The 21211-nt window shown below is 35.0% G+C and overlaps 5 protein-coding genes across 5 annotated transcripts in view; 2 read left to right on the forward strand and 3 right to left on the reverse strand.

The window, feature by feature from the left end:
- The window catches only part of LOAG_18441 (hypothetical protein), a gene marked incomplete at both ends in the record, with an annotated part of 3226 nt that extends 717 nt beyond the window's left edge, over positions 1-2509 (reverse strand). Inside the window, 6 exons of the mRNA XM_020451100.1 lie at positions 5-286; positions 429-675; positions 902-1036; positions 1227-1312; positions 1918-1960; positions 2342-2509. Coding sequence (XP_020305144.1) covers positions 5-286; positions 429-675; positions 902-1036; positions 1227-1312; positions 1918-1960; positions 2342-2509 — 961 coding nt within the window. The remainder of the gene's footprint in view (positions 1-4; positions 287-428; positions 676-901; positions 1037-1226; positions 1313-1917; positions 1961-2341) is intronic.
- Positions 2510-2580: 71 nt separating this feature from the next.
- LOAG_05250 (hypothetical protein) lies at positions 2581-3021 on the reverse strand (the record flags this gene model as incomplete). The annotated part of the gene is made up of 1 exon (XM_003140787.1): positions 2581-3021. The coding sequence occupies one exon, from the start codon at positions 3019-3021 to the stop codon at positions 2581-2583; it is 441 nt and encodes a 146-aa protein (XP_003140835.1).
- Positions 3022-3288: 267 nt separating this feature from the next.
- Positions 3289-5054, reverse strand: LOAG_05251 (hypothetical protein; the record flags this gene model as incomplete). The annotated part of the gene is made up of 5 exons (XM_003140788.1): positions 3289-3360; positions 3797-3878; positions 4011-4121; positions 4668-4752; positions 5048-5054. 5 exons carry the CDS (start codon positions 5052-5054, stop codon positions 3289-3291), a joined length of 357 nt encoding a protein of 118 aa, XP_003140836.1.
- Positions 5055-6937: 1883 nt separating this feature from the next.
- On the forward strand, positions 6938-15449 carry LOAG_18442 (splicing factor). Its single transcript, XM_020451101.1, has 13 exons — positions 6938-7062; positions 7423-7576; positions 7972-8090; positions 9165-9341; positions 11840-11973; positions 12279-12400; positions 12690-12789; positions 12917-12973; positions 13194-13272; positions 13344-13448; positions 13541-13747; positions 14047-14198; positions 14463-15449. The coding sequence occupies exons 1-13, from the start codon at positions 6946-6948 to the stop codon at positions 14566-14568; spliced, it is 1629 nt and encodes a 542-aa protein (XP_020305145.1). The 5' UTR covers positions 6938-6945; the 3' UTR covers positions 14569-15449.
- Positions 15450-17335: 1886 nt separating this feature from the next.
- On the forward strand, positions 17336-20522 carry LOAG_05255 (hypothetical protein). Its single transcript, XM_020446799.1, has 9 exons — positions 17336-17461; positions 17682-17834; positions 18213-18317; positions 18457-18520; positions 18855-19010; positions 19236-19363; positions 19737-19836; positions 19922-20028; positions 20191-20522. Exons 1-9 carry the CDS (start codon positions 17342-17344, stop codon positions 20251-20253), a joined length of 996 nt encoding a protein of 331 aa, XP_020302903.1. The 5' UTR covers positions 17336-17341; the 3' UTR covers positions 20254-20522.
- Positions 20523-21211: the final 689 nt, after the last annotated feature.

Below are 21211 nucleotides of genomic sequence, written 5' to 3' on the forward strand. Positions count from 1 at the left end.
CCACGGACTGCAGCATCCAATGTTATTTTTGCCGCATCAGATGTCATTTTTGTGCCGATAGCCGCACCTCGTTCCGCAAGCTCTTTTCCACGGACTGCAGCGTTTATTGTCATTTTTGCCGCATCAGATGTCATTTGTGCACTAATGGAAGCACCAATTTCGGCCAATTCTTTGCCGCGTGTGGCTGTCTCGTAAGTCAATGCAGCGCCACGGTATGCCATTTCTTTGGAATAACGATAGGTGTGGCCGACAGCAGCTTGCATATAGTGCAAGTTATCACGAGCAACTGGAAACAGTACAGTATCGGAAGAAATCAATAAAAGAAATCTACTTTCCAGAGAACAGAATTAAGATTCTTTAGATTCGACGAAATATTAAACCAACTGGTTTTTTGATTCCATTTGTTTATATTTCTTTCATAAGCTTACCTAGAATTCCTTCGGTGGCCAACTTATAAGCATCAATTAATCCTTTGCTTATTCGATCAGCGTAGAAACTGGCATCGGTCATTAAATCAACCAGATAATTTGACTTTTTGGCGATAAGTGCATCAAGAAGTTTTGTTTTTGCAGAATCTCGATCTTTTAAGAATACATACAATTCCCTTTTGTCATCATAAAATTCATGTGCGCGGCGCAAAATTTTGTCAAGTGCTGTATCCAACGTTGCAAGGACCTGTCACAGACTGTCACTCAAGGCAAACTATTGGGAGCCAAGATCATAAGAAGTTAATTTGTTAAGCATAAGATAGGTGCGTTAACGTCCAGTAAAAGATATCGATACACGATAGCAAATCTCCACTAATCAAATATGGGTAATTTAAAAGTTTGTCACCGAAAGAAAGTGGCTAAAGTATTCTTCAATTTTTTTTCTGTGATTACGGTCGTAATTTATGGAAAACCTTTTCGCTTAATGGTATTTTCCGACTGAAATAATCTCGTAAAATGGTAGCTTCTTCCGGCATGAGTACTTTGCCGAGGACTTGATTAGACGTTAGTGCTTCTACTATTCTTTTTGCAATCTCGGATACTACAACCTGCATGGATAAATGATAAGGATATTTTTTCCCCTTTAAAGAAATAAATAAACTGAAAAGCTGTTGAATCATATATCATTGAATTTGAAATTATTGGGTGCTGATATGAATTAACTTTCTCGAAAGAAAATTGGACTTCGAATTGAAATAGAATCTTCGAAGTGACTGTACTGTGAAATAAGTGGGAAACCTTTTTTTCTTCTTTGATATGATCTTGTTCTGCGAATAACTGATCCTTTTTCTCGATTTCAATTAACTTTTTGGCAATGTCTTCTCCTGTAAACCATAATTGCTCTTAGTTCTAAGCAATAAATAACATTTATCTTTGGTTGCTTGTCATCTATGTTACTTTGATAATTCTGAGTACGACCTCTAGAAAAAGCAAATAATTGAATATGCCGATAAAAAGTGATCGGAATCGATTAAATACAAATTCGATGCACCGAACAAATTGGATTTATATTAGAAATATATTTATGAATATTTGACCTATGACGTCTTTATTCACTTTGTTGGATTCTGTTATTAAATCAGTAGCCAATGATTGCAAGAGATTGGTATCCAGTATGATTTCGTCATCCATTTTTTCATATAGTGATTGATCTTTCTTCGTCACTTTAATGGGTTTTAGCAGCAAATTAGTATTCGATATGCTTTGCGAGTATTCTTTTTGATAGTAATTGCTAACATCTTCACAATAAATGTTAAAATTTTAAAAGTAAAACCAAGATGACGATAAGGCTGCTGGAATTAATAACATCCCTTGGAACTATTTGTGTGGTGGCTTGATAATTTCCGAAAGGATACTTTCATTAGTTCTTCAAAATTTTTGAAATCATGGTTTTTCAAAATCACTTGAAAAATTCCGAGTGGCTACTTACCTAAAGAAATATTTGCTGGCAATGATTCCGCTTTAACTAATGACTGAAAATCGGTATCATTTTGTTACAATTTTAACGATTATTCTAAAGTGGGTTTTACGGAATTCATAAATGTTTAATATAAATATCTCGTTTTGGTCACAGTATTTCGTCCTTACTTTATTTCCATCTTTTTTTATCTTGCAACAAGATGACAGATATACTTCATTTCATTTCTCAATGCAAATCTTTGTTTTAGAAATTCACTGTTAAATTTTCAAATGGATTGTAAAATTTATCAATTTCCAGACACCTATAAGTTCAGGACAAGGAACTGATACCCTATTTTTACCCATTCAATTTGTCCTAAAAATAAAATAAATTCACTTGATCAATCAGTTTTATAAATTCAAAGAAATTTACGAAGTACATGAAAATCGAATACCTTATCTGAACTGGACTTTGACACCACAGGCTTCGATTCCTGTTCTCCTGAAATTTCTACTACCTTTTCACTTCCTCCAGCACAACTTCCAAATGCTAATTCTTTCCCTTCTGCACATCTATGCACTGCATTCTCGTCCTTCCGATTTTCCTCTTTGCTTTTTGTCATCTCATTTCCTACCCGTTTCTTTTTTTTTACATCCTCTGCATTTTCGTCTTTTTTATGATTTTTTAATATTTTTAACCTTTTTTGACGGGTTTTAAGCTTTCCACGGTCCACTTCTTCCTTTCTTTTTTCTTTTTTCCCCAATCTTTCTGCTTTTTTTCACCTGCACCTTTTTTAACTTCGCCTTTGAGCGTCTTTGGTTGAGATTCAATGTTATTTATCTTATCAGTCTTGGATTCTAGGGATGAAATCGTTGCAGAACTTTTTGTTTCCCTCCTTTTCTCTGGTGGTACTAATAATAATGACGCTTCTGAGTTGTTTATCAAATTCGCTCTTAAAGAGGTTGATCTGCTTTGACTGACTTCCCTTGTTTCAGTTGAATTTTTTGAACAGCTCAGTTGTGAGAATGCTTCTGGACTTCCTGATGTATGTGCATCCTTTGGTTGTAACAATGAACTTTTGTTCAAAAGCGTACTTTTCTGCCTGTTGTGTAAAAAAAGCACTACAGTATACATTACGAAAACCATGATGACGATCAGAACTGTATCTGTACAGTTCTATTTATATAGTAATTAACAAGAACTGCTTCTTCGGCTGCCAGCAATATAACACAATAATCTTTGAGTTTTGAAACTTCTGAGATAACGGGAGAGTTATATCCATCATTGTTTTTATGTCTCAAGAATGAAAGGACCAATCAACCTATATTTTCGCTTGTAAACAAATATTTGACCAGAAGAGAATGGACTTGTTAGGCTCATTTAGCTGGTAGACGTTTGAATTTAAGAAACTGGTAGTATATTTGTGGAATACTTGTTTGTCAGTAACCTTTTCCGTGGTAATGCTTCGTTTACCTGAAACAACTATAATCGAAACAAACACTCAAACTGAAAAATATCGAGATTTTATACTAATTTTAAGAAAGTAAGGAACAAATATAGTACTGGAGAACTTTTAAGGCTTATTTTAAAGTTTGTTGACAAAAAGCTGAATGTTCAGAATACTAACAGTGGCTAAGCTGGAATGTTCCTTCATCCGGAGCAGCCTGAAAGCTACAGATATAGCGACTGTAAAATTGAGAGATGGCTTGCAATATATTATGTACTAGAATATTTCCCATCTAAAGAGGTACGATTTTCTGCAACCAAAATTGAGCAAGCTATTGTGCTATGCTATATTCGGGAGTGCAAAAAGTTCAGCAAATGTCTTATCTGGATTTTTTGGTCCGCAAATTGTCCCAGGTAAAAAATTATGAGAAATGCAATGGACCCTTCTCAGTTTAAATTATACTTCAGTACATAAAACACTCGACTTTATAATACAATTCATTAAGCGATTTGTTTTTAGAAACCAATTTTCGGCAACAATTTTCCTGAATAACAAAACAGATTAAGAATTAGTAATTCTAAGGTACTGGAAGCGTTAGATATGAGAGCGTGGTTGACAAATCAGCCTGCTTATAAATCTAGGAGCGTGTTCTCCCCTTTTTTTTTCTTAGCTTTACTTTTCTCGAAAATAAGACCCTTTATTTGTCTCGGCGATTATTGGATTGATTTCCACATCGACCTTTTCGAATGTTTCTTCGTCGTAGGCATCACGTGGCAATGGAGCAGTACTAAAATTTATTGTCTGTTATATGGAACTGTCTCAAGCATTTTCCAATATTGGCCGAAAAATAGTGTCAGACCATTTCATATATACATTTTCTACTCAAGAAAATTTCTGTTCCAGGGACAGTGATATGGCCACTCGTGGGCATCAAACCATTTCGTTTGATTTACCCTTTTCTTAGACTTTTTGAAATCAAAACTTGGACTAGTTTAGGGACTTCAATTTTCACAATATTCGAAAAAGGCGTACATTTGAGGCATGGTACTAGCACTGATTCTTATCTGTGTTTGACCGCTGAAATTAGGCAGAAAAGATCAGCTGATTACGCAGCAGAGTAAAAGCTGATGAAACAGCATTTCTTGCTGTCCACTGCACAGCATCATTTGTATCATTTCCTTTTGAGATAAATTTAAAAAAATGGATTGCAAACCAATGATCAACAGCAGTAATGCGAACAATCTATGAGACATCTTAACTGATGCTGCTCGACATGAATATGTCACATACAAAACTACAAGATTCAAGAAACTAGATTTTGTTAAATCCATACGTTATGGCTGCAAATTTGTTTTGTCTTCTTTTAAAACGAGCCCGTAATTTTTCTAAGTCGTTCTCTGTCAAAACTTTCCTTTCTTCTAAAATACTTCCTTCTCAAAGCAATAAAAAATCTGGCGCAATTATGAAGACATATAATTTGCAAAACTGTTTTGCTCCATAATAGCTGAATGGTACATGCTTATTTATTGAATGTCACTGTTTTTCCGGATTTTAATCATATCTCCCTAATGTTCCGATGATAAGCGAAGAAAAATTTATTTCTCAATACTTTCGTTTTAACAAATAGTACGTTTTTTGAATGATACACAGCACAAGTATTCAATCCCCATATCACATCACATCGCCGAAAAAAAACTGAGATACATCAACTACCTGACATTATCGACAAGTGAACTGCTCAACGCAAGTACAAAAAAGCATAGCCGTGACTTGGCCCTTTTCCATTGCTTATGAATTACTGATAAGAGATGCAAATTTTGAAATGTCATAGTCACTCTGCATGAGGTAAATAAACATCTTTAGTAAGTTGACACAGTAGATACGGTAATACAATAAGCAATTAAGGAAACAACAAACAGGTGTCGTACTACTGAAGTGAAAGCTATGTTCAAATAAAATTCCCACAGTATCTAACATACAGAGTGATGAAATCTTGTAAGTAAAATTAAAGCAATGGAGAGAATATAGGCTCACAATGGACAGCATAACACAAAGACATCTCAGTATGTACACCATGGATAATGATATCCATTGTACCTACATAATGGACAATGCCAGAGGGCAGCCATATCTCCATGATAGCCCTGATAGAGCTTACAAAACTTCCCTCTAATCCCTATATATACACAAGGAAAAATCCTAAATAGTTTAGTTTTTTATAATCAAGCAAACTATGATATCCTCTTCGCATATCCGCCATCATTGAACAACAGACTACAATATTCCTTCTTTTCGCTAAAAATATTTCCTGCAACATATTCCCAGCTCAACGAAGGACGAATTCTATGTCTCAACCATTACGCAACCTATCAACAAAACGACGGTCAACTATTATCGAAAGCAATGACAAGGGATTTGTTAGTTGGTCATATTGTTTATTGTATAACTCATTTATCACTGCTTACCAATTCACTGCGCAATATATACATATATATTTTACACTTATTTTGTTGTTAACTAGTAATATTATGCAAGAACAATATTACATCCCGAATAAATTTGTATCGCCAAGAAACGAAGTCAACAGATTAGCTTTACCAACGATAGATGCAATAAGCGAATTCATCAAATATAATAACTGAAGGCAATTGGACCGGTCATACAGTAAGTAAACGATTGAATATAGCAAATGTCACAATTCAACAAGGCAGAAGTGGCATTCTGATACACATCTGCCAGTCTACCTTCTGTGGACATCATTTTATTGCACAACGTCCCGAAAAGGGTGTAGACCGTGAGGTACTCTGCAACAATGTGAAGGACTGGATTGGATACGTACTTGGGTTAGGTGTATAGGATTTAAGTGAGATTTGAATTGGAAGGGAGTTGCAGTTCATATGTAATTCTCTTGACCGTAATTCTCTACTGGTTTGTCTGTACCTTTCTTATAGACGTTTATAGACGTTTTGTTCCTTGTTCAACATCCTATCATTTCATTAATCTTACATTCTCTTGTATCTCCGTTTAGTAGTTAGTCTAATTAATTTAAGCAACGAGAGTTCGCGCAGATCTGATCTTGACCAATCCTAAAAGGATCTTCACCTTAAAGGGGGGAATATTTACGCTGTGGTTACTGCAGCGATTCGGAAGTGGTACTCTTTGTGCTACTTAATACAGCTTGTCAACGGATTCGCTGCTTATCTGCAACAACTTTGGGTTTGTCCCAGCTATTACGCGGTATGTTTTGTTAACTCCTATAGTAAGTTGCTGTCTTCGTGATTCCGTTACGTGAACATATCTGTCGCATGCGGTCTTTTTAGTGTGTTCCTGCAAATTTGCACATTTGTATCGAAACTGTCATTTTTCTCTGTGTCTACTCTTTTCACGCATATTTCAGTTTTTTTTTGAATTTGTGGCTGTTTTTGTTGTAAGAGGTAAATAATCTTAATACAAAAGCGTTTAAGCGCAAAACCAAGTTCTGGAAAAGTGAGGATTGAACCTTCTGATCCAAATTTTATTCACTGCATGAATCGTCTTGCCGTCCTTCCGTTTTTCATTACGGTTCGTGCTGTGTTTGAAGTTTTAAAGAAAAATGAAGTTTCATTGCAGCAATGGGTGCCGATGAACCACGATTTCGTGTGCTGCATGTTAGCAACATCTCTATGACAGCAACACGTGAACAGATATATCAGCTTTTTGCTTTTATTGGGCGAATTGACGAATTTAAGGTTGGATTCATCATTACATTCATAGAATTGCATTAAATTGTCTATGTTTTATCATTACATTAAATTACCTGTCAGTTAAATCCTCCATCGTACAAGAAAAATTATGTGTTCTAAATGCCATCTCGTTATGTATGTTCATAACCCCTGTTTCCACATTCATTCGATCTCATTTTTATCCTGTGCAGGGTCTAACTTTCAGTGGGGAGATGCAGAAATGGTGGGACGAAGTGTGCTTCATTGTTTATTGCGTGATTAATTTTTGATGTTAGCGAAGAATTCTACTCACAGATGAGAAGGAAGTGTTTGTCGTGAATAGTAAAACTCTTCACAGCTTTTTCAATAATAATTGAATTCGTTCAGATTTACCCCTCTGATAATCACCCACAGTTATCGACATTTACTCAGAAATTTGCGTACGTTAAATTTGAAGATCAGAAGTCAGTAGAAGTGGCACAGCATCTGACGAACACTGTCTTTATCGACCGCGCCCTTGTTTGCATCCCATCTATATCAGGTTCAGTGATTTTTAATTTCTGTCTAAATATGGAATTTTAGTTGTTTGCTGCCTTCTAACTGATGCGGACTTGTCGGAAACGATAGGCTACACTTCGAATATTCGAATAAATGAATCGTACACGAGTAAGACACGAACGAGACAGTTTCTATGTGAATTATTGTGTGTCGTGTGATTTCCACGTCACGACTAACTTTTGCTGAATTGTAAACATAAACCGTTTTGTTAATGTTATACTCGTGTACAGTCTATTTATTTGATTGCTTGAATTTGATTTATTAGTCTTTCCACGGATCTTTTGGCTAATGGTAGTTATTTGATGTACATAAGGCCGAATGTGATGGTTCGGGATTGATGGAATGTACAAATATGATACTATAAAATTGTATTTGTAGATACAATACCGGATGAAGACACAGCATTGAAAACAGGTGGACCGGCGTGGCCAGGTCAGCGTCAGTTGCCACCGAATGTTGTCAATCAAATCAAGGATTTGGGAGACGGGCAGCAAATGGTTATTTTGTTTTTGTTTACGTCATATTACTAAATTTGAATCAGTTTCTTTAAACGGCTGTTGATCGAGATGGGCGGAAAGAGGTAGAGATGAGACATTTGGGGGTGAAATAACTTCCCAGTTCATTTTATTTTAAATTTAGCGGCATTAATGCTAGCTTGTAACGAAACGGACCTTAAGTTATAATATGTGTTTCATTTGTTTCAGCTTTGTCGATTACAGATCGCCGTTGAAACGCTTATTGCTGTTTGTCGCTTAAGATCTTTGATTTAGTTATCAAATAAGATACTAGAGGATTTGTTTTACCATGTGATAGAGAGCGTGAAAAGATTTAAATCTACAAAATTAGTGAATTGAACTGCTGATACTCACATTAGTGAACCGACATTTATGATCCATCAGCAACCTTTGTTGTGATACTTTGTGAACTCACTTGCTTTACCGTTATATTCTTAGATAGTTGGTGTCTATTTTCTTCTCCGTCGTATGACATGCATTTTTGGTGATTTGAGAGAAGCTGTAAATTTTTGAAGGTTCAAAAAAATCCAGAATAGTGGAGAAATACGTATTTTGTTGGATGGAATTCTTTGGCCGTTCTTTCTGGAGTCAAGTTCATGGAGATTGCTTTGACAGAAAAATTCAGCTGCACTGTCCTATTATTTTTATTTAAATTTCTGTTTCAGTAACTTGGTATAGAGTGATTGAATTGTGAAATCATGCACATCCACATATACAAATACAGATTGTGCAATACCGAAGTCGGAATTTGGTGGGTCCTCCGTGGCATCTCAATGCTAAGACGGCCCTTGTTCTGAGCATACATATGTCTATATTTCTAGTTGTACATTAAAAAAAATCAAGTTTTACCCACTGTGCATAAGTTTTACCCACGTCAAGCAATTATTTTTTATTTATGGTACATTTTACTTCATATTAACATGCAAAATGAAAATTTTTGCTTATGAGTTTGAAAAAAGCGGTTGTCTGAGTTATATCACTACGAGCTGGTGAAATTCAGAAGAATATTCCCCAATCTTTACTAGTAGTTTTACTAAATTGGCATGCTATTTTCAGTTGCTTACAGTGGACCCAACATTGGCGGCACTTGGTTTACCACCGTATCCAACATTGAGTGCGAATACAGAAGCATCAAAAGTAGAAGAAATCCGTCGTACAATATATGTCGGCAATATACCGAAGGATTGTGGTGGTGAAGAAGTGATGAAGTTTTTCAACGACAACATTGGTGAAGTAAGTTCATTTTATGTGTCTTTCATTTTTGTAGAAAGAATTTGGTATTTGCTTTACGTAAAGTTATTTAACTTCAAAGCATGATAATAAATGAACCATTCAGACACACTATCCATTACGGCCATAATTATTCCAGCATAATGACTTGATAGTATTGACGAGTTCTTTCTTCAGCAGACAACAATATTGAACTCGGCTAAAAAGTCGCATCGCACCTCAGAATTATTATCTCAAATTTCATTTATTCATAAAATACGTGAGGGGAAATTTCTAATGGTAAAAAATTGTAGCAAGCTTTGTTAATTGCATTATCAATTGTTTTTCTTGGTTCCTTTACTTTTCCAAACATAGACAGAATTTATTTCTTTCCATCTCTTTATAACTGCGTAAAGCACTGTACTATAGTAGGCGAAGTTTATACAGAACGATAGAAGCCATACGTAGTACATTTTCCCTGAAAATGATATTAAAAGCATATACTTAGGCATAAGGTTTCCTTGAATAGAATGCTTAGAATGAAACGATTTGTAGAATAAAAATGTACCTCCACCAACAATGTGAATGATTGCTAAACGTGTTTCGCTAATACCATGTCTAAAATTTTTTTTTGAAAATTATTTGAAGTTTATATTACTGTCTACATCAGTCAATTGATTCCTCTGTTTTAAAACTAATAGATGTGTCTAATTTAGTCTAAATTTTCAACTTTAGTGATGATTCCAGTGCATAATTCCAGTTAGCACCCGTGTATAGAATAATATAGTGGTGGATGCATATACTTTTAATTTTGTCCTATAAACAGATAAATGATAATGTTATCATTCCATATAAATCATATATTTGTTCAGAAAGCTGAAGTAAAAGAAGTAGCAGGAACTGTTCTGACTTGAGTACAACGTAGGTGATACGTGACATGAATACAAGCCAAAATAGGGCGCATTTAAAATCTAGTTGATCTTCCCAGTCATCGCTAAGTGGTTGAGGTAGTGTCCATTCCGTATAAGGTTTCATTCCATGATCTTCAAGTTCATACTGTGTTTTGCATATTTGACAGCGCTTAAATTAGATCGCTTATTTTCTTTAAAAAACTGTATAATTGTCGCTTTTTTCCAGTAGACTAAAATGAATAGGCTTTAGGAAACGTCAACTGAACAAATGAAAAATAGTGACGTAGCTTCCATCCTGTTCTCACACTCAAGTGTTATTCGCAAAATGTTGCAAAACTATGATTCAATGACTTGAACATAGCAAATCTTGCATTACGATTTCTGATTCTTCGCTCCCTTACTTTTGCTGACGAAGTTTTGCGAAGTTGTCAGGTTAGCAACTTTAAATAGGTTATGTATAATGTTAACTTACTCGCGTATGCATCACATCAAACCAGTGTTGTAGACATCGTGTATGTACAAATTGTAGTGAACCGCGACATTCGCACGGTGAAATTAAATTTAATTCGTTGTCTTCTTCTAGGCATATTCTACAATTTAGCTTTCGCATAGAAGACATCTGCCTGCAGAAAGCTGACGTCCTGGTAACATTCACTGTCAAATCGTAAAAAAATTATAAGTCCAATATAATTTAGCATTTCCCCACTTCTGCATGAAAATTTAAAACTCCAGAAATATAGACCAAAACAAATAAATTTTGGAAAAGCTGGAACTTTTCATTCTGCTCTGACCGCGCACTTAATACGAAGTCATCATCTGAACAAGTGAAAAATGATGAAAAAGCCTCCATCCCATTCTCAGATTCAAGTGTCATCCTCAAAAGGGCTGTGAAACTACGACTGAATGACTTGAACGTAGCAAATGATTACATTTTGTGATTAAGTTCTTCAATTTTATATTCTCTATAATTCATTATGCACATATTCATTTTTTATGATTTCATTCTTGCCGTTGAGAATTGGAAATTCAAATTTTGAGTTGTAGGAGTAAGCTAAATAAAAGACAGAGTGAAAATTTGTGCTTTAGTTAGTATTTTTTAGTAGCAAGGTAAATTATAAGATTTTTTAATTTCTAGCTATATACAGAAAAGGAAGAGCAATGTAACACTGAATAATAGTGTATAATCGCCTGATCCTGAAATCATTGCGATACTAAAAGAGATGATAGGTCCATGGTTGTTCGGTTTTTTAACAGCTAAAAATATAGTGAATTTTTCTCCATTGCTTTCCAGAAAATTGTTGCCAATTTTTAAAAATTTTTTATGGTACCCGTTCTAACATAAAATCAATATTTTACCACTCTCTAATAGCTGAAGGAAACTTATTCAAGCGAAACTTATTCGAAGTTTATTTAACGAAAATTAATGAAACAACGAAACTTATTCAGGGCTTAAATCCCCACGTTCTAAATATACTCAAGTTATGGCTTATTCTCGATTTTATGAAAAGGATGTTTTTATTTCTTTCTCCGGTTGTTGAAGACTTGTAAATCATCTTTTTGTACGACATGACTATCTTTATTTGAGTTGTAAATCAGTAATTTAATTTTAAGGTGATGTATCTTCGGATGACATCCGGCACTGAAAATTTGCCATGTGCGTATGCATACGTTGAGTTTACTAATCAACCGACGGTCCCCATTGCACTGCAAAATAATGGTATCGAATTTAAAGGTCGCTGTTTACGGTTTGTTCTACTACTTTCATATACAATTTTTCAAGTGCTTCACTTATTTTCATTCAAATATTTGAGTTTTTATACATAATATTATCTACCAAATACTACATTTATATTCGCAATTAGTTGTTAATTAAGTATTGATGAGTCATAACTTTGAAAAAAAAGATACTAAAATTTGCTGTCAAATTGTTTTTCTTTCCAAGTGAATGTCAGTTCCGGATTTTCTGTCTCTTATCAGGTTTTGAAAAAATTAATCGATCTATTCGTTTTCATTAATTCTAAAATCTTTGAAATATTTTAACCACTTTCAGCATACAGCATTCGCGGGTTGCTATAATCAAACCGGAAAGAAAGACAGCAGACATGGCATTGCAGGAGGTGGAAGAAGCAATTAGGGTCAATCAAAATCCAGATAAAGCTGCTAATGCCCTCAGTAAGCTGAACCAAGGATTGGGTAACTTTTGTTTTCCCCAGATGTGGATCACTGGTTTATATTTTTTGATATCATATTCCTTACTATTTTTTGATATCATATTCCTTATCTCGAAAAGCATTGCGAATTTTCTTGAGTAGTGTTTTTTGCGTGTGGAGCATATCCATCTCTGATTGACATGTACGGAACTTTGTCATTTATTCTGCTAGCGAAGTTCTATCCTTTGTTCTAACTCAAATTAATTTGAAAGAGAAAACAAAAGACATTTTTTATAGATGAGTCGTTTTAGGAATGGATCGAAGTTACTCGCCTTTACGGCGATCTGGGTCCCCCCGACGTCATCGAAGTCGTAGTTCAAGCAGACGTCGACGCTCTCGATCACGATCAAAGTATGTTCGAGCTTATGTCTAAGATTTTTACGATAATTTATTACTTCATCTAATAATTAACTTATGTTCTTAAAATGTGCAGAGGTCCAAAAGATTAATGTGTTGTACAAAATCACTGTTTATTTAGATCGCGCCGTCGACATCGCAGCAAATCTAAAGATCGACGCTCACGCAGCAGATCACGGTATTTTTTCCTTTGCCCTTTTTCGGCAGTCTGATATAATGTCTCTCCTTGCGATCGTTGATTTCTTTTCGGATACTTAATTTTTATAGATTTCTTACAGTTCCAACTAACAAGGAACTGTTTAAATAGTCGTATCTTTATACGATTAATATAGGATCATTGAAACAAACTTGACTTCGAAAGTTTACCACCACTAACTTTAATTCTGTATTTATTGTAGCGAACGTCGTAGATGTTCTCATTCTCGCCATCGAAGACTTTCACGTTCAAAAGATAGGAAGGAGAAAGATAAGGAGAAGGTACAGTTGTCATTTCAGACTTTATGTGTAATTATGAAATATATAAAACGTTGTCATGGAGGGATTTTTAGGATCGACGTGATAAAGAGAAAGAAAAGGAGAAGAAAGAACGAAAACGAAGCAGAAGTCGCACACCGCACAAGAAGGATGATAGGCGTGAACGTGATAAGGATAAGGTTCATGCATTTTAAAGCGTATCAAAAAAAAACCGGGTAGGAATTTGTGAGGTTATATAAGAAGTTCTTGTTACGCCAGTTTTCTTTTTCAGGATAAGAAGGAAAAGGATCGTGAAAGCAGTAGTTGGAGAGATAGGGAAAGAAATAATCGCAATGAAAAAAATGATAAAAAAGAAGAGAAGGATCATGATAAAGGAAAGAAAAACTCGCGCAAAGAGAAAGAACGTGAAAAAAGTAGTAGAAAAAGTGAAAACAAAAGCAATTCGGTTAAAGCCGAGGTGAAGCTGCAGATCGAACATGTTAGTTGAAGCTTAGAAATATTTCTGTCAACTCATGTCACAAAAACTTTTTAGCCTATTGGTATGTTATGGTTTCCTGGTATAGACTATCTTCCGCTGTTAATTGTATAATAGTTTTGGAATAAAAATTATATGGTATGGTATGCTCTGAGCGCGAAATAGGCTTGATTAATTGTATTTGCATGCGAAATTTTTTACGAAGATTAGTGATATCAACTAATATCTTAACCGGTGGCATGTTTTGTTTGAAGATGTTTTTTTAGGTAGGAAGTTTTTTTAATATTTTGAAATTTTTTTAGGGTGAGAGCATGGAAGTAGACCATTCAGAACAGGTAACTGCTTCAGATGAAACGGCCATGAGGGAAAGACTGATGGAAAAAGTTTTGGCACGTAATGGACCGAAAAAAGGCGAAAGCGCAGATGTTGAAATGGTGGACACTGATAAACAGAAGTACTGGGTTTTTTTTTTTTCCAACTGGTAATCAGTTCTAGAGCCAAGTGTAAGGGATTGCTGGTTTTAATTTTTTCTCTTAAATATTTTTCACTATTTAATTCACGGTATATTTTGTAATCTTTTGTTCGGCTACCGGGATTTGAGCCATTGCTGGCTCCCAACCAAGGCTAACATGACTTTGAATTTTTCCTCCTTGGCTTTTTTTAGATTTAGTAGTTCTAATTGTAAAGTTAATTTTTACAATAGTAATAACATTTTCAGGACTGAACAAGAATCGAAACGAAGCAGCAGCATTGATGGTGAGTCTCTTCGGAAGAAATCTCGGAAACGCTCGAAATCTTCCAGTTCATCATCTCATTCTGAATAAAACCAATATTTGTTTCTCTATGTATTACTTGTTCACCTTCAATCATAGTTGCAGTAATTGCTGTTTTCCTCAGTCGTAATTCTTTGCTTACACTTACCCAACAGTAGGAGAATGTAACGAGGACTCGTAGTTCTACAAAACAATCTTCCATAGGTAGTGAATTTTATTGCCAAGTAATTGTGGCAGGTCTCAAAGTTTTTTTTGTATTGAATTCACTGTGACCCATATTGAAAATTGTCCACTATTAGTAGGGCTATAAAAAAATGCAAGCAAAATAATATGAGAAGTACAGATTACATCAGAAGTATTTAAGGTATTAACAGTAATTCTTCCTCTAAATACCTTATATCACTATGAGTAAATGAAATATTTTAAATGAGACGAGAATTTTATCACCCCGTTTAATGTACAATGAATCTCAATACCTCACACTACATCACTTTTCATCAAACAATAATTTGGATCATAATGAACTAGAAATACAAAAATGCATGGTTTGCCTGTAAACGATATCGCATGTGCTGTGGCTGTTATTTTTACCTTTCTGATCATAATCTATAGCAGTTTATAGCTGTTTCCGTTTTCAGTGGATTTGTCAAGAATTTACAATACTTCCCATTTACTGAATATTTAAATGATCTTCGGAAGCGTATTTCGTCACACGCACACGCTTGTACGTGTGTGAGATTTTAGATGCTGTAAACAACTCACCGAGAGTAACTTGCTGCATGAAGGCTGGCCATTTCAATTTAAGTTTGACACTATCTTAGTTACCCAGTCTTTTTTTACGCAATTTGCTTCTTTTGATAAATGAACTTCTACCCCGTCGCGAAATTATATTGTTTCTGTTCGCAAGCAGTGTGGTTCAGTAAATTTTGTGCATAATTGCAATGTTTGCAAATTGCAATTGTCAATTTTATTCAAATTAACCGCAACATTAGTAGTACAGAATCTCGTCACGCAATTAAAAATTGCATTGTAGTTGACCTGTGTTATTTCAAGTTTTGTTTTGTATGAGTGACAGAAATCCACTGCCTTATTTGGGGAAGGTGGTGGTTAGGATGCTGATTTCTACTGCATATCTTTTATGAAGGAAAAAGAGAACAAGGATATAATTATAATCACAAAAGCTGGGGATGATGTAATTCACCCAGTAGGTATTTCACACTCATCGTTTTCTCAATTGTTGACCTTTTCAAACCATTCGACCTCAATAGGATGTTAGGTGATAAGTTGTCGGGAGAGCTAATCTGTTGGATTCGGTGTTCGGTGATATAGGTTTATTCGGGATATAATACTTGCAGAGTACTACTAGTTAACGACGAAGAAAAACCAGAAAAAATATATAAAGTACGAGACAAATCGGTAGGAAATGAGTTATACAATGAACAATTGATATGACTATCTCCTTGTCGTTACCTTCGATAATAAATTTGACTGTCGGTTAGTTGATAGATCATTGACTTGAAGATATGGTGCAGGAAATGCATTTAGCGAATCGTAGTTTGTTGTCCAGTGATGATGAATGTGCGGAAATGTCGTTGTTTGTGATTCAGTCGTGGTGGACATGCGAAGAGGATGCGTTGTCTACTTGATTATAAAAAACTAAACTATTTAGGATTTTTCCTTGTGTATATATAGGGATTAGAGGGAAGTTTTGTAAGCTCTATCAGGGCTATCATGGAGATATGGCTGCCCTCTGGCATTGTCCATTATGTAGGTACAATGGATATCATTATCCATGGTGTACATACTGAGATGTCTTTGTGTTATGCTGTCCATTGTGAGCCTATATTCTCTCCATTGCTTTAATTTTACTTACAAGATTCATCACCTAGTCTGTTAGATGTAGTGGGAATTTTACTTGAACATGGTTTTAATTTCGGTAATCTAACAGAGATGACTTATTTTTCAGGAGAGGAACAAAATGTATAGTAGACGGAAAGCCGATGGTAGATGGGAAGCGTTCTCTGCGCACTAATTTTGTTTGTTGTTGTACTTCACTGAATAATTAAACTGAAATAGGTTATTTCATGCCGTGCTGTTGTATGTTATACCATAAATTCTTCAGATTAATATCTGAAAATCGATTTTTATAATATAAAACTAGCTGTTCCTGGAGAACAAAAGAAAATTGGAATGAAATTTTGTCTTTCCGGATTTGCTTCTTGCAGAGGGACTTATTTATTAGAAAGGCTTATGATTTATAGTGCAGGCTCTGACAAAGTGTGCAGTTTTTAAAAGAGAATCAGTCCTATTCTTCAGTGCTAGAAGCGAAAACCAACCGTACCTTAAGGACACCAAATAGGCTTTTACTATGTCTTCAAAATTCTGACGCTTATCCCAATTTGATACAATTTCGAACGGTTTCAAGGTGATAACAGGTCAGATTCATTCTTTAGTAAACAACCATAACCGCTGCTTTACGGTTTACCTAGCAGTCAAGCAAAGTAAGTGCTTCTCATCGTCTTTTCAAAGCTTTCGAAAATTCCAACACGTGTACTCTCGTCTTTAGTTAACACAGTTCTCCGGAAGAAAACTTCATTGGTCACATATCACCTCCGTTTTGATACGTGAAGCCGACCGTCCTGCATTTCACGGTTCATCGACTTTTGCAGTTAAGGATCTGTCCCACTTTTTTGATCAAAAAACGTATGCGGCTCGTTCATTGGGTGGATTCGTAACGCTTTGAGGGACAGTTGCGGAAAATCATTTCTTGTCTTTTACCATATATTCTATGGCCTTAAAGTTAATTTGGTTGGAATTTTCTTAGATGGCAAATAACGCCGCGGATTTGGAAAGGAAGTTGGAAATGTTCAAAGGTTCCTGTTTTGTAACTCAGCTAATGGCACTGTCAGTAAGTGTTGCTCAGCGAGCCGGTAATATCATCAAGGTTAGTTCTATTGATAAACTTGTATTTTCCTTATTAATACCAAGCTAACATTAATTAGGTCGGATTCACTGAGAATCCCAATAACATCTGAAACTACGTTGTGAGCATTAGCTTTTACGAGACATGCCGTCTGTAGTTCCTCTGCAGATAACACTCATATATACTTATCAGCAGTGATTAGGCAGAATCACTAATATAAGAGTAAACTTTTTATTTCCAGGACTGGGCATTCACTGGGACCGGCAAATCATATTATAAAGGACCTGTAAGTTTACGAGATTTATACACGGATGCCGATATTGCTGCAGAGGATTGCATCATTTCATCATTACACAAACATTTTGGAGGTAGTCTGAAAATTATTGGTGAGGAGGTAAGAAATTAATTTCAGCTTTATATTTTTTCACTTAATTGCTTGTTTGGGTAACGCTTTGTTTTTTGCATTACCTTTGGGAAAAAATTTTTTTCAGCCTGGGAAATATCTGCTTTCAGGGAACATGCACTTCCGAGTTAGAATTGAGAATTTGTTGTACATGGTTGCTGACTTTTGAATCATATGAATTCAAATTCAGTTCGACAGAACAGATATTTAGACATTAAGAATTTAAATAAAATGAAGTGTTTAGTAACTCAGACCACACCCATTTTCTTTGGTCAGTGTTTGATATCGCTAATAGTGTGAAGACCACTAAAACGATTAAGATATTTCAATTCTCTTGCTAGTTTATGTTAATCACGACCTACCTTGCAGAGCATTAAACCAGTGGGAACGAGTGTGATAAATGATTTTGATCTCGGTGTTTTGATGTATGACAGTAAATGCAGTGACGAAGTGCACCAAATAACATTGGATGATGTATGTTTTGTCAAATCTCTACTTTGTTATGTTTGCCACAATGTTTCATGCACTTGGAAAAAGTTGAATCGAATGTGCTTTCAATTTTACTTCCATGACAATTTTCGTTAGTTTTTGTTGCAAACACAGCATTTTGCAGGTGGTTGTTTGGGTAGATCCTTTGGATGGAACTTATGAATTAGTTGCAGCTGAGGGCAGTATATGTGAATTTTATTTTCGCTATCAAATACATAATTTTTTTTCATCGAGTAACAGTTCATAAGTTTTGTTCATTAAGTAGCAGCTCATAAGTAGCAATTCAGTCACACTCGTTCTCAGTCGATTAATGAAGGCAGTGACGCTGATATTTAGCGTTAGAATATTATTATATATTGAATTCACGTATAGTTTTTTGTTCAAAATGCTAATGCTTTTTCCCTCTTTGAGAATACTCAATGGAATTCTATTATTGCAGTTTACTGTCGTTTTGACGATTGACGAGCTAGAAGGAAACTGATCACGTAAGGTAATGTGAAAAACACAGTGTTCATTTTGCAGCTCGACAGCAAGAAGTGACCGTACTTATTGGTGTATCGTGTCAAGGACGGCCAGTGGCTGGTGTTATACACCAGCCTTTTTGGGGAACCAATGCAGGAGGTCGCACAATTTGGGCAATCAAAGGAATAGGCGTTCATGGCATAGAAATTGTCAAAGGCATCATTTAAAATAGTTCCTCCTCCATTTTCAGAGACTGTGCTGCTAAATCTTATGACTCAAGAAAATTTCCTTGTAGAAGTCAGTTGTCTTTCGTTATGACATGATCAACTTCTTGTTTCATTTTATCTCTTCAAAATAACATGCATGTTTCTTTAGAGTCTTGTAGGAAGTGTATTTTTGAAGCTGCATCCACTACATTGCATTTTCATACAATGTCTTTAGGCAATTCACAACGATATGCTGTTACAACACGAAGTCATTCCACTCCTCAAATTCGTGACACAATGAACATTTTGAGGGAAAAGAATCTAATTAGCGATGTTGAATTTGTTGGTGGAGCCGGATTTAAAGCATGTTATTGGGGGCATTTTATTTTCTATTAGCCCATTTATGTAGTAAAATTATTATCGTGCGTAGTGTAGGCTTTTTTTGATAGTAAATATTTTAAATTGCGAGATTTCATTTTCATCACATCATATTGTGATACATTTCAGTTGTTTGGAAGGTCATTTTGGTATGTCTGTAAATAGTAATTAATAAGTTTTTTAACAGGAAGTTACCTATATGAAAAGTGAAGTTTATGCTAACTCGCATTACACACGTCTACATACTGTTTTCTCATTACCTTTGCCGATTACGTCTATTTTTTGATGAAAAAATTAAGAGGGGTAATAGTGATGTTTATACTGTTTTATTGTGATACCAAAGTCGATATTTTTTTAGGTCTTGAAATGTTTAGAAGGTGCTGCTGCTTATGTTTTCCCTAGTCCTGGTTGTAAAAAGTGGGATACTTGTGCTCCAGAAGCAATAATTACTGCATCAGGTTTCCATTTTTTTATTGTTTGGAGATTTAGATGTAGGTAAAATATTTGTAAAATTTCAATTAAAACCGATGTCCAGTTCTTTAGGTGGCAAACTTACTGATATCTCAGGCAATGATTTATATTATGGTGCAGATACGCAAATAGCAAATAGTGGTGGTGTGCTGGCAACAGCACATTGGGTAAATCATCAGGTTGGTTTTATATTGTGTATCAGTTTTCAGTTTTATTTTCAGCATTCAGAGTCAAGGTAGTTGTAATATTCAATCTTCGCTCCAAGTTTTGTCAAATTAAGTCCTGAAAGTGAAACTGCAGTTTAGACTATTATGTAGAAAGTTAATATATTGAATTTGTAGGACTTTGTGGATTGCATTCCAGAAGGGATAAAAACACTTGTGCCCAAACTAGTCCGTAATTGATATCTGCATCACTCAATAGAAATCAAGTATGAGCAGGTTATGATGGTATGATGTATACTCACTTTTATAGATAGTTTATATACTCACTATTATAGATAGTTTTTATGTATTTAGGAAAATAAGCAAATATACCGAAAACTATTAGGTGTTCAGATTAGGAATTCTCTTTCCACACCTGTCGTTTGTTATTTGTGGTCAACTTTCAATCCGATCAATGTCTTCTAATTCAAGTGATGTCGGAGCCCGATAGATAATTGCTTTTTTTAGAACTGTATATTACCTTCATTTATTTGCACAATAATGTTACGTCAAAATGATTTATGCAATTGTGTGAAATGTTGCGTATAAAACTTTGTAATCTTGGTAATATCGACAATTTTCTACAACATGACAAGGACTGAGGGTTGTTTCTGCCTCTTTGGTTGATAATATCTTAAACTTGGGTTTAATTACCCAAGGTTTAATTACTTTATTATCATAAGTTCGTTAGTATAACAACGAACTCAGCAATTACGATTCGATAAGACAAATTAATGGCAATAACAATATGAAAGGAGACTCAGTGACGCTCGATATTGTCTGTCCAATCCCTAGTTGAAATATATCGTTATAAATGTTTTGGTGTTCGAGGTCCCCCGCTTCCTCGAGTAGGAAATATCCTACTATAGTTCCGAGATTATAAGCATTAGCTAATGTGAAATGGTGCTCTTTGTTAAAGCAAATGGCACAATTTTAGTTTACATTTTACGTTGCAGAGTAGTTTTATATTGTATATTTTACATTTCACGTTGCATAATAAATCCATACATAACAACATATTATACCAGGCGGTATCAAATTTGCAACAAAGGAATTGCTGATTCATTGCGATTTCAGGACACTTGTTATGAATAATGTTTCCGTATTACACTTTATCAAATTGGTGATCAAGAGAAGCACACCTCGCAATAAAGTGTAC

The sequence above is a fragment of the Loa loa genome (genome assembly GCF_000183805.2).
Source record: "Loa loa unplaced genomic scaffold supercont3.314, whole genome shotgun sequence".
Classification (NCBI taxonomy): domain Eukaryota; kingdom Metazoa; phylum Nematoda; class Chromadorea; order Rhabditida; family Onchocercidae; genus Loa; species Loa loa.